General features: G+C 51.8%; 1 protein-coding gene across 1 annotated transcript in view; it reads left to right on the top strand.

Annotated features, from left to right (window-relative positions):
* The window catches only part of KCNH1 (potassium voltage-gated channel subfamily H member 1), a 62,763-nt gene extending 45,416 nt beyond the window's left edge, over positions 1-17,347 (top strand). The window contains exons 7-11 of the mRNA XM_049769776.1: positions 6,686-7,115; positions 10,141-10,340; positions 11,497-11,749; positions 13,146-13,342; positions 16,063-17,347. Coding sequence (XP_049625733.1) covers positions 6,686-7,115; positions 10,141-10,340; positions 11,497-11,749; positions 13,146-13,342; positions 16,063-16,917 — 1,935 coding nt within the window. The 3' untranslated portion in view covers positions 16,918-17,347. The remainder of the gene's footprint in view (positions 1-6,685; positions 7,116-10,140; positions 10,341-11,496; positions 11,750-13,145; positions 13,343-16,062) is intronic.
* Positions 17,348-17,349: the final 2 nt, after the last annotated feature.

The raw sequence follows: 17,349 nt of genomic DNA, 5'->3' as shown, positions 1-17,349 counted from the left end.
GCGTACATATACGTGTGTGGTGAGTGTGTGCCTATACATGCGTGTATGTGCATGCATACAGTGAATTTTACACTCATGTGTACAGTGCTCTCTGCACATATGTGTGTGCACATTCTCTACACACACATGCCTGACTAGGCAGTGCTCCTCTGTGACATTTCACTTGTTGGTCCCAGCATCCATGGGTGATGGTCCAAGAAGTGTCAAGTAGGAGGGGGAAAAATGAACTTCACTCCAGGGAGATGTGAGCAGATAGAGTCATGGCCTTGCCAAGCATAGTAAGAACCATGGGGAAGACTGAGAGCAGGTGCCAACTATGGTAAGACATGGGCTTCCCAGAGCACAAAGCCAGAGTAACATCTGAGCACAACCATATGCAACTTGTACACCCCAAGCATAGTTGCAATAATGCACTATTGGGTGTGTGACACATATGTGGTGGACATGATAGGACTGGCATAGGCCATCAGAGTGGCAGAGCAGTGTTTAGGTTCTCAAACAAAGACCAAAGTAAACATCACACAAAAATTTTTTACACACACAGAAACAAAGGTCCTGAACAAAACAACAAACCGAATCTGACAGCACATAAAAAGAATTATTCACCAAGACCAAAGGGCTTAACCCAGGAATGCATGATTGTTAGCAGACAAGAACAAATGGACCAAATTCATAAAGGCCACAGACCACCTGGTCATCATAACAGATGCAAAAGATGACTTGACTGAATCAATGCCCTCTATCAATCAGATTCAACACCTCTTTATCAACCAAATCAATACCACTCCATCAGATCCATCACCCCTCCATTAACAAGATCAACATCCTTCATCAGTCAAATGAAATTATCACTCCTCTAGCAAACAGATCCAATATCTCCCATCAACCAAATCATCACCCCTCCATCAATAAAATGAACACCTTCCATAAATCAAATTCAACAATCGTCCACCAACTAAGATTCCTTCATCAGCTACAGCACCTTCCATCAACCAGATCCAATGCCCACCATCAGATCCAACACTTGCATTAATCAATCCAATACCCTTTATTAATCACATAAATAATTCTCTATCATATCTAAAGCAAAACAGCAGATCCAACACCCACATCAATCAAATCTAACATCCTTCATCAATTCAATCATATCAACAGCCCTCTTTCAGCAGATCAATACCCTCCATCAACCAGATCCAACACCCTCCAGCAATCTAAACCAACATTCTCCACCTACCATCAACCAGATCCAACACCATCAATCAGATCTCCAGGTATGATCAGAACTCCAGGTATTCTTTCCTCCTTTTTTTGAGGGAAAGAAGAAAATCTCTCTCTTATACTGGCTGGAATTCTTAGCTGTACTGTCAAAGGCATGTTCCATGAAGAAAAAATGAGAACTGTAACTCAGAATCAGATATGATCAAGAAAGCAGAAACCAAGCAGTAAAGTGGGAAAAAATACTTGTAGGTCATGCATGTCTAAGATACATTAAGAATTTTTAGTGGTCAGTCACACTCAGTTTAGCTTAGGTGAGGCTGCAAGAAAGGTCCCTTGCATTGGGTGTCATTGAAAACTGCCAGAGGGAAGCAGAGAGATGTGTTTGCTCATCCACACTGATAAAAGATGTGGAGGTGTGGCAGGGCTCACACCTGGAAAACAGTCATGGGGTCCATGTTAATGAAGGGACCTCCACAGGCTGCCTCCCTGGGACGAGGGCAAACATGGAAAGGGATATGATGATGTCGCTCCTTGAAGCCTATGGCCAGCCCCATGTCCATGGCCAGTACAGAAGTCAGTTACCCAGTCTCACACCTGTCCCAGGAGCCATGGGCCTACAACTTCTGCCCACCACTCACTCCTAGGACCATCATGACTGAAATGTAAACATACTTTAAAAATGGTTATAAAAGCCACTGGCCACGAGTGGCAAGAAAAAGGGCATTAGTATGTGAATGGCAAGAAAAACAGTCAAATCAGTGTGGACTGTTGACTCAAGTCACCCGTAAAACATGCCACTGGAAGCATCTCAAAGGATTTAAAAACTTTCGCGTGTCCATTCCTCCCAGTGCTGTGTGTGTTCACAGGTCACTGGAGCTGACCAAACCATCTTGTCAGTCAAGCTCATGACCTCATCCTATGAAACACAATTTTTTAAAATAGCTACAAAAGCTTCTGGCCTCTGTATTTATGTCTCTGGTGATAAATATGCCTCATCTTTTCATAATCAAAGAAGATGGGTGTTAAAATTATGCCTTTTCTATAATTAGATTGTCTAAAACTGTAGGCCCTTTGTCAGTGGATTAAGCTTTACAGTTGATGAATGGGCAGGTTTTAAAGAAAATTTATTATTCTTGCTGTACAAATTGTCAAAGAAAAGTAAATAAGGCTCAGAGAAGGACAGACAGATGGCTCGGTGGGAAGTTTGTTTTATGGGCTGAGTTGAGATGATATAATGATTGACCAGGCTCTGGTTGGCCATGTGTCAGGCGATTTGTGTACAGCTATTTCAGATGCTATAGGGGAGAGGGAGGGAGGGAGGGAGGGAGGGAGGGAGAGAGAGAGAGAGAGAGAGAGAGAGAGAGAGAGAGAGAGAGAGAGAGAGAGAGAGAGAGAGGCAGGCAGGCAGGCAGACACGCAGGCAGGCAGACACACACACACAGAGCAGCCACCGAGGCAAGCTGGGTTGAAGCTTTTATACAGCATTGCCCTCTGAGCACCTTGAACTGAAAGAGGCTATTGGATTCTGCAGTTTCCCTCTCAAGGCTTCTCAGGCAAACAACGTGGCTCGGTGCTGGAGCCCTCACTTGCTGTGGGAGCCCAGGGTCCATCCTGAAACACTCCAGATGTCTCCCATCAGAAAAATAATCACCTTGCCAGGATGTATTAGATTTGGTAGTGTGGTTTCCAGGGCAATGCACTGTGCTAGAGGGTCATCCATGGAAGCCTGGGAGCTTCACTAGAGGTAGAGACAAGGGGCCAGAGTGAGAGCACAGAGATGAGCTACTACTTGCTCTGCAGGCAGCCAACATCAGCTCCATCTCTAGCATCCCACAGGGACCCCTGAGCCACATCAGGAGGGATTCTGAATAGAGTCAAAAGAAAACCCTGAGCACCAAAATTAAAAATACAAAATAAAAATAAAAGCATTGATATGTGGGGCTGGAGAAATAGCACAGCAGTAGGGCATTTGCCTTGCACGTGGTCGATTCAGGACAGATGGTGGTTTGAATCCCAGCACTCCCTATGGTCGCCTGAGCCTGCCAAGAGCGATTTCTGAGCTTAGAGCCAGGAATAACCCGAGTACTGCTGGGTGTGACCCCAAAACTAATATTAAAAAAAAATTGATGTGGAAGGCCAAGGTTAGTGAGTGTTGTACATGAGGAAGCCCAGAGCCACTCAAGAATTTATGCTCAGGATGGAGCAGATGGAGGCTGAAGAGGGGAGGCTGCAGTTTCCCCTCAGTGCTGGGCTGTGTTCCCCTGCGGCTTGCCGGACACCACAGGTCCTGTCTGCTGTGAATGTTGGTCCCTCTGAGCTGCTGTGAACATTGGCACTTCTGAATCTTGGGGCCCTGGCCCAGCAGATTGAGGCTGTTCCCCTCAAAGCAAGCCCAGCAGCTACGAGTGCTGGGGCCTGCACAAAAAAGGCACTTTTAAAAACCCGTTTCTCATCTCAGTACTTCTAACTGGGCCACACTCATCAAATATACAGTTTGATGTCTAGCCAGCCTGTTGTTGATTTTGATTTTTTGTTGTTGTTGTTTTGTCTTTCCAACTTAGAGGGTTTTTTTGTTTGTTTGGTTTTGTTTTTTGTTTTTTGAGTCCATACCCCACAGTGTTCAGAGGGCATTCCTTCCTGGTTCTGTACTTAGAAATTACTGCTAGCAAACTCAGGGGACCATATGGGATGTGGAGGAATGAAATCAGGCTGATTGCCTGTAAGGCAAATGCCCTACTTGTTGTGCTATATCGCTCCAGCCCCATCTTTCTAATTTAAACATTGTAATTTACAAAGTTTCTCCTAATACAATTATTTCGGGCATTCAAAGTTCCAATCCCATCACCAGTGTGACTTTCCCCCTCACCATTGTTTTCAGTTTACCACCTCCCTCTCCAAGCTTGCCCCCTTAGCAGACACACAATATTTTATATTGCGTGTTACAACTAAATGGGTAATGGAATTATCAAGAAATTCTTCAGTAAGGGAAAATGTGTGAAAATTGTTCTATCTCACAATGGGTCAATGACATAGTTTAAGGATTTTCTAAGCTGTTTGTCAAACCTTTTGTTTTATTGTTGTTGTTTATCAAGCTTAGTTGGCTTCTATGCTACTTTTTCATCTAATTTGCTGGGCTTTTCCTAGGCTGTCAGGATTGTGGAATTTGGAGAAGCTGCACAGCCACATTTGTGGCTGTGCACTTCAGGAATTCCAGAATTTATAGAACTGGAGTTGATGCAGCAGTTGTGGGGTGTGACTGTGGTTACTGGGGCTTCTGGAAGTACTGGGGGTTGAGGGACCTGCCCACTTCCATTCTGTGAAGATCCCTGAAAGTTCAGCCCCCAAACTAGTGTATCTGGAGTTTATGTCAGCTTTATGTCTCTACAGAGATTAGTTGTGAAGCAGTGAGGTTGGGGTCTTGGCATGGCAGAGGGTGTGGGGTGTGTACTGTGGGGATGTACTGCCAGGGCTTCAGCTACTCTGCAAGGCACTCCAGAATTTTCTGTCAGAAGACCAGTGTAGTGGTGGGTTTTAGCAGCTTGGCTAGCATCTCCTATGAGAACAGTCATGACTCTGTGGCACTGGCCCATAAACTCCCATGGCGGCCTGTGTTTAAAGTGGGGCTGTGTCTCCAGTTTGCCTCTAGGATCTTGAAGAAGTCTTGTTTATTTATTTGCTTTGGGGCCACACCTGGCAGTGCTCATGGGTTACTCCTGGTTCTGCTCTTAGGTGTCATTTCTGGTACGCTTGGGGAACCATTTGGGATCTGGGGATCAAACCTGGGTGGGCCATGTGTAAGTCAAACACCCTGGCAGGCTCGGGATAGATGCTGAGGGATCGAAACCGGGTGGGCCATATGCAAGGCAAATGCATTCCCCACTTTGCCTGAGAAAGCCCTTTTTAAGAGTGCATTTAGCCTGAGTGAGAACTGGAATGGGACCAGTTTTCCCCAGGCAGACAAGACACTGGGAGCAAACCTGAGAGTGGCAATTGAATCATGTGCCCACAGCCTGCTCCCTGCAACTCTTTGAAACAATTCTCTCTCCAGATGGGTACGTGCCCAGGATTGAGAGACTCTAAAAATGCTCGCAATCCATCTAGTATATTCAAATGTGTGAAGTTATTTTAGACTGTGGTGGGTGGTATTTGAGAAAATGCAGCACCCAGAGAGAAGAATGGTGCAGTGGTGATCAGCCACAGAGTGCCTCTGAGAACCCCAGACCAGGGGAAGACTGGACAGAGCCTGAGAACCCCAAACCAGCACTGTGGGGGTGGGAGAGGAATGGTGCCTCTGACAGCTGTAGACCAAGAAAGGAGGGACAGTGCCTCTGTGAGTGGATAGTGTGATGACAGGTATGAATGCTTTTGGTGTGATAATGGGTGTGACAGTGAGTGTGAATAATTATAGTTTGATGACAGGTGTGAATACTGATGATGTGATTATGGTGTGATGGCAGGTGTGAACACTCACAGTGTGATGATGGTGGGTGTGAACACTCAGTATGAAGATGGGTACTGATGGTCTCTGTGGTTGCAGAGGTTCACCCATGGTCGGTGTGGTATCCCTGCCCTTCAGCATGGTCCCTGCTCTTCCCACATCTCTCTGACCCTTGCTCAGTGCCTGAAGCCATGAATGCACATGTATGTGTACATGTGCATGTGCATATACAAGGAGCAGAACAGCTGCTCTTTGGGTGAAACCCACTGCAGCCCTCCAGTATTCTATATTGCCTAATATGAAATATAGCAGAATCCCGAAAAATCATTTTTAAGCCAGCTCTGACATGGAGAAAGGCACACTGTGTTTTGTAGGTGCACACCCAGCATGGTCGAATATGAGAATCTGGGGTGTCACTATGTAGTGGGAGGAGGCAAGCGGGAGAGTTTCACATACTTTTTGACTGAGCTCAATGACATTGTACATATGAGCATGGCTCATCCTGCCTGCTTCCTGCATGTCACAACCCTTTAACACACTTTTCGGGCCAGAGTGATAGCACAGCAGTAGGGTGCTTCCTTTGCACATATGTTCGATCCTCAGCATACTATAGGGTCCCCTGAGCACCACCTGGATCAGTGGTCCTCAAACTATGGCCCGAGGGCCACATATTGTATTTGTATCTGTTTTGTTTCTTCATTGCAAAATAAGATATATGCAGTGTGCATAAGAATTCGTTCATAAGTTTTGTTTTTACTATAGTCAGACCCTCCAATGGGCTGAGGGACAGTGAACTGGCCCCCTGTTTAAAAAGTTTGAGGACCCCTGATCCTGGATGATAGTGTAGAACCAGGAGTCAGCTCTGAGCACCACAGGGTGTAGCCTCAAAACAAACAAACAAAACAACAACAACAAAACAAAAAACAAGCAAACAAAAACACTTTCCAATGGCTTCCTGGCTGTCTCTGGGACGTGCATCTGGGCGGGAGTAGGAGGCTGGCCATGCCTAACGCTGTACCCTGCCTCCAGGGCATCAGCAGCCTGTTCAGCTCCCTGAAGGTGGTGCGGCTGCTGCGGCTGGGCCGTGTGGCTCGGAAGCTGGACCATTACATCGAGTATGGCGCGGCCGTGCTGGTGCTGCTGGTGTGTGTGTTCGGCCTGGCCGCGCACTGGATGGCGTGCATCTGGTACAGCATCGGTGACTATGAGATCTTCGATGAGGACACCAAGACCATCCGCAACAACAGTTGGCTCTACCAGCTGGCGTTGGACATTGGCAGCCCCTACCAGTTCAACGGGTCGGGCTCAGGGAAGTGGGAGGGTGGGCCCAGCAAGAACTCAGTGTACATCTCCTCACTCTACTTCACCATGACCAGCCTCACCAGCGTGGGCTTTGGCAACATCGCGCCCTCCACCGATATCGAGAAGATCTTTGCCGTGGCCATCATGATGATTGGCTGTGAGTACCAGGGGTGCTTAGGCCAGGGGCATCCAGGCTTCATGAGCTGTACCTGGGCTGTGTGGCAGGGCTGCGGGACTTGGGCATTGTCATGTCAAACACGCAAGGACTGGCAGGTCTGTTTCTCTATGACTGAATCTGTGGGTGTTCACATGAGAAAATTTCCTTGGAGCCCCTCAGGGAGGCCTTGCCAACCCCCACTCATAAGCTGTTCCTGCTAGCGCCTGAGTGCCTAGAGGGAAATTTCTCTCTGGGCAAGTGGGCCTCCTCTGCACCCCGCTTTAAGCCCCACATTCTTGGCTCCTCCCCCCCCCCCGGATGTGCTGTGGGAGGGTGTGGGGATCACGAAGTGTGGGGGTGGTCTGACTCTTAGATCCATCTCTCTGGGCTCCACCCTGTGCAGGTGGGGAATACTCATTGCTACCGATCCTCCACCTATCTCCTATTCTAGTCTCCAAACAATTCTCATGCCCACCAGCCCCCAGAGAAGAAGGAGCAACTGTGGCCATGATGAGGGTACTCTTGTCCCCACAACTCGGGCTGAACTCATTGACCCGCCCCACTGCCTCCCAACTGCAGAGGCTAGAAAGGTCTTTTTTTTGTGGGATCTGTGGGGTTCTTCCCCCTTATCTGAACTGAATCCTGGTTGCCAGACCCTGAGCTTTCCCAGACTAGCTCTGAGCAAGACTGCCCTTTTGCAGGGCAAGGGATGGGTGGATGGGGTCAGTGCCTTCCTGCAGCACCCACCCAGGTGAAAGCCAGATGGACAGATGCATAAAGGTGTATGCAGGAGCCTTAGTGGAGGCAGCGCTTTGTCACCCAGAGACAGCAATTCCCCCTCTCCCCCCGCCCCAAGTCCTATTCTCGGAGAGGAAAATCAACGTCAGGGGACTGCTCCAAGTTTCATGGGCCTGCGTTTATTTTGGGAGCTAGGCAGTGTCCAGGGTGCCAGGGGAGAAATCATTCTCATCCTTGTTTATTCTTAGAGTTCTCGTTCTCATTTCTAGATGCAGACCAGCTGGCCAGCTTCCCAGCTCTCCAAGGGAGGGACTCCAACAGGCACCCACCCAAGCTGCCCCTCACTTGCAGAGACTCCCCCCACCCCCTGCCACTGTCCTGCCACCAGGCCATAGGCATAGGATCCCTCTAGTCCCTCATGTCCCGCCTCTTGGATTTTTCCTCTAGCTCATGAGCTGGGTCATGAGTTCCATCTGTTAAAGGACTGCACAGGACAAGTGCTCTGTACCTTCTAGGATTTTTTTCAAGCCAGAGTGGGGGGCATCCTTGAGGCTAGGGGGGAGTCCAGAGCATGGGGGCTATAAACATTGCTGTGGGGAGGAGGCTCTCCTACTCTGAGCTCTGCTGTGTTGGCTCTGCATGGTTCTTCTCTCCAGTTATCTCATTACCCAACACCTCCTGGGTGTTGTACATTCTTAACTTAAAGACCCTAATTATGCACATCAGCTAGCAGGGCCCTGACGGGGTTGTGAGCTCCCATGGTGGGGAGAAATTATTGGGGATTCGTCAAAAGGGGTGGAGTCTGCAAGCCCATGCTTTGTCTTTACCAATCTGTGTCTAATTTGAGGTATCGGTCCCTCACATATAGGACTGAGCCCCGAAGCTGGTTCAGGGATGGGGAAAACTTCTCAGTGTGTTTCTGTGGCACCGGCATGTCCTCATTCTGTGCCTGCTGGACCAGCTCCCGGGCGCCATGCCCACACTCTCCCATGGGACCTACTCATGACGTGCCCACGCACCTGACTGTTCCTGTCAGCCTTGCCTAAGTGCCACTTTATGAGAAACTGGCCATGGCTGCCTGACTCACAGCCTTTGTCTCCAGCATCCCTTAGTCTGAGTTCTCTTATCAAACACCTTTGGTCACTTGTGCAGCCCAAGCCAGGTGACAGTCCTCCACCTTGGCAGCCCAAGGGCCGACACTCTTGTCCTCTCACCTGGTCAGCACAAGGGCAACCTTTGGACGAGATAAGTATCTATTTGGGATGGGAATCTCATTTGAGGTGGGGAAGAAAGTGCAAGTTGAGGTACATGGGGATGGGGATGCATGGAGCATAGCAACTCGTGACTGAGCTGGGCTGGGTGCTATTGGCATCCCCAAGACTCTGGACCCAGGACCCAGAGTTGTGGGCAGCTCTTGGAGTGACAAGGACCAGAGTGGGTGTGGCTGCCCCCAACCCGCACAAGGGGTAGGGTGTGGGACAGAGTTCCTGGGAACTCCCCTGGCCTTGCTGCCACTGAAACGCAGGTGAAATGAGGTGCCCCTGGCACACTGCTGGTGTCCGCCCCAGGTGGGGTAAACCTCTGTGGTAGGAATCTGCTTGTTAAGCCCAATGTGCAGCTCATTCAAGGGGCATTTTCAGGCTTGCTATAAGAGGGGTGCAAGCCTCAGATGTGGGGGCACTTTATATGCCATTTTGGGCACAGGGCTGAAGCAGTGGCTTGCAAGAGCTCTGAGCTGAACACTGTACTACCATTCACACACACACCCTGGTTTGTACCCTCCATACCTGACTTTACACCTGCTCCCCTGTCTCATGGCTAAGGTCAGCTTCCCACAGCCTCCATTCTGCTCCCAGCAGGGTTCCTCTCTGACCTGGGAGGATACCTAAGGACAGAGCAACTGGGCATCAAATGCCTTGTGGTGGCATGACCAAGGACAGAGTCCTTGTGACCAAACATTGAGGGTTAGCACTTTGGGGTGGAGCACTTGAAGACTGAGTACCCTGGAATCAATTACCTTGAGGCCACTTATCATGAATCCTGTCATTGTGAACAAAGCAAATGCCCTTCAAGGACCCCGGGAATTTGCACACCTGCCCTGGGGTCCCCTGAGGTGGATTGTGCACCTATGGGAGCCTATGGTCAGCTTTGTTCCCCCATACCCAGGCTAGACAGGTAAAGGAGCCGCTTGTCTCCCAGGGGACACTGGGCTGGGATACCCCCACCCTGGGGTGAATGGCAGGACTGGGATGCTCTGTGCAGCCGGTCACCCTGCCCATCCTCACAGCCCTCCTGTATGCCACCATCTTCGGCAACGTGACGACCATCTTCCAGCAGATGTACGCCAACACCAATCGCTATCATGAAATGCTCAACAGTGTCCGAGACTTCCTCAAGCTTTACCAGGTGCCCAAGGGCCTGAGTGAACGTGTCATGGACTACATCGTGTCCACCTGGTCTATGTCCAGAGGCATTGACACTGAGAAGGTAGGCATGTGGTCTCCTGAGGTGCAGTCGGGGGCCCAGGCGTGCCCATCATTCCATGGCAGTTCAGACTGAGAAAGCCTCAATCTTTTTATTTATTTATTTATTTTGGTTTTTGGGTCACACCTGGCAGTGCTCAGGGGTTATTCCTGGCCCTAAGCTCAGAAATCACTCCTGGCAGGTTTGAGGTACCATATGGGATGCCGGAATTCAAACCACCATCCTTCTGCGTGCAAGGCAAATGCCTACCTCTATGCTATCTTTCCACCCCCCACCTTTTTTTTTTTTTTTTTTTTTTTAGAAAGCTTCAATCTTGACACTGAAGGTGGCACATTGCTCAGCCTGGCTGGAAAGGTGTTCAGGAAAGGTGCTCTTGAACCTCTGCTTGATTGACGCCCACTCCCGGCAGGCTCAGCATTGAATCCCTCTAGCTGACTCAGGGACCTCCTCTGATGTCTTCAGGGCCTGGCCCTTGGCCAGTCTGCTCTTGTTGGGACTTTCACCCTGTGCACCATCATCATGACCTCTGAGATAGGGCTCAGCACTGCCCCACTGGGCCCCCACAGCTCCCAAAGCCAAATGCATGGGGCCAGTGCAAGAGTGCAGGGTGCATTGGTCAACCTTGGTTTGATCCCTGACATCCCATATAGTTCCTTGAGCTCTTCCAGGAGTGAGCCTGAGCATAGACCCAGAAGTGACACCTGAGTATAGCCAGGAGTAATCCCTGAGCACAAAGCCAGGAGTCATCCTTCAGCACAGAGCCAGGAAGAGCCCTGAGCACAGTGTCAGGAGCAAGCCCCGAGTACAAAGCCAGGAGTCAGCCCTGAACAGTCACAAGTGGTTCCCGAGCACAGAGCCAAGAGTAATTCCCTGAGCCCTTGGGAATAGCCAAACAAAAAGACCAGTACATTTTTCACCATGTTCAGCCTCTGTGCCCTACCCTCACCCTATCCACACTTAGCTCCCATAACCTGTAGCCTTTGCTGCTCTTCTGGAACGTTCTTTTCCTGTTCCCTTCTGACCTCACAGGCATCAGTCTCTAGGAGCTCACCCCGCCTGCCTGTCTCTCTCACGGAAAAAAAGGCATCCGTCTGTCTGTCAGTCTGTGCATCCATCCACTTGTCCATCCATGCTCTGACATCTGTCTGTACCTACGCAGGTCCTGCAGATCTGCCCCAAGGACATGCGGGCAGACATCTGTGTACACCTCAACCGCCGAGTATTCAAGGAGCACCCCGCCTTCCGGCTGGCGAGCGACGGCTGTCTGCGCGCACTGGCCATGGAGTTCCAGACTGCGCACTGCGCGCCCGGGGACCTCATCTATCATGCAGGCGAGAGCGTGGACAGCTTGTGCTTCGTGGTGTCTGGCTCTCTGGAGGTGATCCAGGATGACGAGGTGGTGGCCATCCTGGGTACGTGTCCCACTGTCCTGGGGTGGTTGGGTGGGGCTAGCTGGGGGAGATGGAAACAGAGTGTAGGGGCATCTTAGTGCTGAGTGCATGTTCCAGTTCTATTTCCCGGAAGATGGTGCCTGTGCAGCTTCTCAGCTCCTCCTCCCCCATGTCCCCAAGATGAGAGGTGCCCCTCCATGTCACCCATCGGCTGGAACTCTCTGTTCCCAGCGCCTGCTCAGCGCCAGATCAATGAGCTCAGTGTGTTCAGTGCCAAGTACAGTACTGTCTCTCTCTGGGCAGGTCTGAGTGTCCCCAAGGAGCTCCAGAGACACAGGTGGGGGTGCTCATGGTTAGGCTCCCCCAACTCTCCAACCTACCCTGGTTTAGCTGAAGGTTTAGTTTAGTTTTGCTTTTGTTTCCACACATGGCAGTGCTCCAGACTGACTCCTGAGGGATGCAGGGACTATATATGATGCTGGGACCAAATCCCGGTGGGCTGGCTGCAAAGCAAGTGCCCTCCCTGTTGTCCCACTCTCCAGCCCAGATCCCTGTTCTGATGGTCAGACATCCCCCAGTGCCCCATGAACCCCGCTGCTCTCCTGAACCACTTCCCTATTCTGTGTCCAAGCCTGTGACCAGGCACGCTCAGGGCCCTGCATGCCCTTGTCCTGGGTGGCACCACGGAGGCTTCTCAGGTGTACCCTGAAGCTGGTGAGTCTCTATCCAGGCACAGACATGTGGAGGTCTGGTGCTGCACAGAGGCTCAAGACAGCTCCCTGTCCACTATACTTGGCCTCCCACATGGGGCCCCTTTTTCAGGAGGTAAAGAGGCTGCTATAAGGCCCGTCTCTCTGTGATCTGGGCTAGGAAGCAACTCTGGGATTCCTGTCTGCATCCCAGTGTTTCCTGACACACACTGGGATGTCAGGGGAGAGTGAGTTCTGGTCCTCAGCTGGAGTCTCCCCCACATCCCACTCCAGGACTCATTACTATACAAAGAGGCTGGGTGGGGAGTTGCATCCTGAAGGGAGACCTCAGGGTGCAAAGTGAAGGCAGTGGGGGTATCTGTAGGGAAGGTAGGAATGGGAGTGTCTGTAGGGAGGTGAGAATGGGAGCATATGTAAGGAAGGTGGAAATGACAGTGTTTGTAGAGAGGTAGAATAGGGATTTCTGTAGTGGAGGTGGAAATGGGGGTGCCTGTAGAGAGGTGGGGGATGGGGTGTCAGGGGAGAAAGGCGAGGGAGATGGGATTATCTGGAGGGGAGGAAAGAGTGTAGTGAAGGCTCCCATAGTCAGTGAGAGAGTACCTGGGGTTTGAGTGGCGATGCCCATCTGCTGTGGTGGGGTTGCTCTCACTGGCATTTGGTGCCACAGAGCCAGACTCATTCCTGTACCCCTGTTCTTCCACTCACAGGGAAGGGGGATGTCTTCGGGGATGTGTTCTGGAAGGAGGCCACCCTGGCCCAGTCTTGCGCCAATGTCCGCGCCCTCACCTACTGTGACCTGCACGTCATCAAGCGTGATGCACTGCAGAAGGTTCTGGAATTCTATACAGCCTTCTCACACTCCTTCTCCCGGAACCTCGTGCTCACCTACAATCTGCGGAAGCGGGTGAGTGGGGGGGGTGTCTCAAGAGAAAACAATGGGGTACAGGGACCCCTGGAAGGCTGCAAGAGGTGACAATGGGATGCGAGGATCTCTAGGTATGAGGGTCACTGGAAGTGCCTGGGAGTCACCTTGGAGTATTTTCAGGAAGGACCTTACAGGGCACCCCACCCTGTCTATCTGTCCATCTGGGTCTGCAAGATCAGAGAACACCAGACTCCATGCTAAGTGCCCTCACAGTAGGGTCTTAGTGCTAAGTACCCGTAGAAAGTCCTCATAGTGCTTGGTGATGAGTCATCAGCACAGGGAGAGGTGTGGTGCTAGGTGCTGAGGACTTCCATGGGGAGATGCTCGGTGCTTGGTGTGGTTGTGGTATGTGGGGACGCCATGAGCAGGACAGGGGAGAATCAGATGGAGCAGTGTCAGCCGAGCAGAGGCTCTTCAGGGAAGAATTTTTCTGGTGGCCCTTGGTCTGCTTTTGTTTCCTACATGGTACTCTGCATGGAGGTCCATCCTAGCTTGGCACTGGAACCTACATCACTGGACATTCCCATGGAGCTCATGGGTCCTGTAGGCACAGCCAGGCAGTGAGATGTTCACTATGGCAGCTGCCAGCAATGACTCGTGAGGCACAGCCTGACTGGGCTGGTGCTGGAATACTCTGCAAGCGGCTGGCTCAGGGCTACAGTCTTCCCTCTGCCCATTGTGTCTGATTCTTGGCCCATCTTGCTGGGTGGCTGCAGGCTGCTGGGCCATGGGGACTCCGATGGCCCTGCAGGGACTGCGAACCCCACAGAGTCACTAATAGTGAGCAACAGACAGGACTGGGCAGACACAGCTCCTGATATGGCCCCAGCCTTCCTCCTGCACCTTCCCAGTCTCAACTATACAGAGGAGGCCAGTCTGAGAGTTCAAATGGGCAGAAAATTGGGGCTGAACTGAGCACCAGGGGCCTCAGTGCTAAGAATAGCCCCATTGTTCAGAGCCAAAGGTCAGCTGTTCAGGATGGGGAATGTAATCAGGAGGTCTGGACAGGATGGTACTGCCAGCCAGAAGTGGGGTGGTGCGGGCCCAGGCTCCCCATCCACTGCCCGTCCCCTGCCTCTCTCGCAAACTGGGACAGTGTCAGTTGGCAGTACCTCCCTGTTGGTCTTTGCATTCACTCTGGGCCGTTCTAGCTGCTGCTGGTGGGCCCGTCAAAGAACCGCTGTCCACGGTGCTGACAGAGACAGTGCTCAGACCAACAGGGACCTTGAGTCTGCCAGCTAAGACTGAACTGTCTGGATCCCTGGGGAGGGACAGGGACTTGGGAGCAGGAGGAAGAGGAGAAAAAGGAGTAGTGAGGACACCTAGGAGGAGAGGAACTCAGCAGGTGTGACAGGCTCAGGGAAGCACAGAGGTCCCTGCTGAGGACTCCTGGCTTCCCTATCCTACCCTGCTGCCCTTCCAGGCTTTACCCTTCCTGGGCCTTCTGGGCCTTCCTGAGCTTTCCTGGGTCTCACTGGGCCTGTCTGGCAGAGGGTCCACCCCAGGGTTCACTCAGCCCAGCCCAGGCCTGTTCCCAGCAAAGTCTATGGCAGAGAGGGGTGGGCAAGTTACTGGAGCTGTGTGTGGTGCAGCTGACCATGCGTGCACACATGTGCCTGTATGTGCCCATGCATGTAGTGATCTCACACATCTGTGTTCAAGCCCGTGTAGCATGCGCATGTGTTCCTGTGTATTTGAGCTCATGTAGTAAATGTTCACATGTTCTTGTGGGCCTGAGCCCATGTAGTGTATATGCGTATGTATACCCATGCCCAAACCCTGTAGTATGCATATGCATTGTGGTCATGTGTGTCTGAGCCCAAGTAGTATATGTACATGTGTTCTTTTAGTGTCTGAGCCCATGTAGTATTGTGTACCTGTGTCCAAACCTCTGTAGCATGTGCTTAAATTCATGTGTGTCCGAGCCCATGTAGTATACATACATGTGTTCTTGTATGTCTGAGCCTATGAGTTTTTTCTTTTTTTTTGGTTTTTGGGTCAGATCCGGTGGTGTTCAGGGGTTGCTCCTGGCTCTTTGCTCAGAAATCGCTCCTGGCAGGCTCGGAGGACCATATGGGATGCTGGGATTCGAACCATCATCCATCTGCATGCAAGGCAAATGCCCTATTGCTGTGCTATCTCTCCAGCCCAAAGTTTTTTTTTTTAATTTATTGATTGATTGACTGATTGGTTTGTGGGGCAAACCCAGCAGTGCTAAGGGGTTACTCCTGTCTCTATGCTCAGAAATGGCGCCCGGAAGGCTGGGGGACCATTTGAGATGCCGGGAATCAAGCCAGGTCCCTCCCGTCAGTCACATGCAAGGCATAAGCCCACCACTATCTCTCTGGCCCTGAGCCTGTGAGTTTATGTGCATGTATTCTTGTGTGTCTGAGGCTGTGTAGCATGTGTACATGCTCCTATGTCTGTATCTATATGGCATGTACAAATATGTTCCCATGAGCCTGTGTCCATATTGCACATGCACGTGATTCTGTGCTCTATGCCCATGTAGCATGTGTTCATGTGTGTCCCAACTCGTGTAACATGCACATGTGTGCCTGTGTTTGTACCCACTTATCATATGCACACATACTCCTGTAGATCTACACCCATGTAGTGTTGTACACATTAGCCAATGCCTTGGCACACGGCAATAGAGGGGTAGGCAGGTACCCTGATTCCAGATCTTCTGTGCCCAGATCGTGTTCCGCAAAATCAGTGATGTAAAGCGGGAAGAGGAAGAACGTCGCAAGCGCAAGAATGAGGCACCCCTGGTACTGCCTCCAGACCACCCCGTCCGCCGGCTCTTTCAGAGGTTCCGACAGCAGAGGGAGGCCCGGCTGGCTGCCGAGAGGGGCGGCCGAGACCTCAGTGATGTGGATGTGGAGAAAGGCAGCCGCGCAGCTCCTGAGTCCTGTGTGATTCAGGCCAGCGTGGTGACCGTGCGCGAGAGCCCTGCCACTCCCGTGGCCTTCCAGGCCTGCCCATCTGCATCCTCCGACCAGGCTCGACTGCAAGCCCCTGGAGCCGAGGGCCCAGGGCCCAAGGTGGCTGGTGTGGATGGTGCCAAGCGCCGGGGCTGGGCCCGCTTCCGGGATGCGGCGGGCACGAGGGCTGAGGACTGGGACAAGGTGTCCAAGGCCGAGTCCATGGAGACGCTACCCGAACGGGGCAAGGTGGCGGGTGAAGCCACACTGAAGAAGACAGACTCGTGCGATAGCGGCATCACACGTAGTGACCTGCGCCTGGACAGTGCTGGCGAGGCCCGCAGCCCACAGGAGCGCAGCCCAGTGCTGCCCGAGGCCAGGCGTGCCTTCGGCCCCATCCCCGAGCAGACGCTGCAGGCAGCTGTGCAGGAGGTGAAGCTGGAGTTAAAAGAGGACCTGCAGGCTCTGGGCGCACAGGTTGCTCGACTGGAGCAGCAGCTGGGCCAGGTGCTGCGCCTACTGGCCACCCGCCAGCCTGTGCAGTCCCCGCAGGGGTCCTTTCACATTTCGGGGCCCCCATCCCCTGCCATAGCGGCTGATGAGCAGGACACCTTCGAGGCCAGCTGAGGCTGGAATATGCTGGATGCTCCATGTTGCCCAGGGGTTGAGGCTGGGGAAGAAAGTGTCCTGCTAGCCCCCAGGGACACCAGTGAGGAGGCCCCCACAGGAGCTGGGCACACATAGTGAACACACAGAGTACATACATAGTGCTCGTATGTACATGTCGCTATGTATGTACAGGCATGTATACATGTGTCTGTACAGGCAGCTCCTCCCCAGCCCCACACGTTTCAGCTCTCTTCATCTTCCTCCTCCACAGACTTTGGGGTAACTGAGATGATCAGTCTGTCTGTTTCCATCCCTGGACCTGGCAGAGAAACCACAGGCACTGGGCCCTGTTTTGAGGTCCCTCCTGTCCTGGGTGCCCAGGGGACGCTGGAGAGAATAAGAGAAGGAAGGAGGGAAGGAAGAAGTGAGGAAAGGAAGGAGGGAAGGAAA

This window comes from Suncus etruscus, chromosome 3, assembly GCF_024139225.1.
Source record: "Suncus etruscus isolate mSunEtr1 chromosome 3, mSunEtr1.pri.cur, whole genome shotgun sequence".
NCBI lineage: Eukaryota > Metazoa > Chordata > Mammalia > Eulipotyphla > Soricidae > Suncus > Suncus etruscus.
Note: the sequence above shows the minus strand (reverse complement) of the source record. Positions and strands in the feature narration are given on the sequence as shown.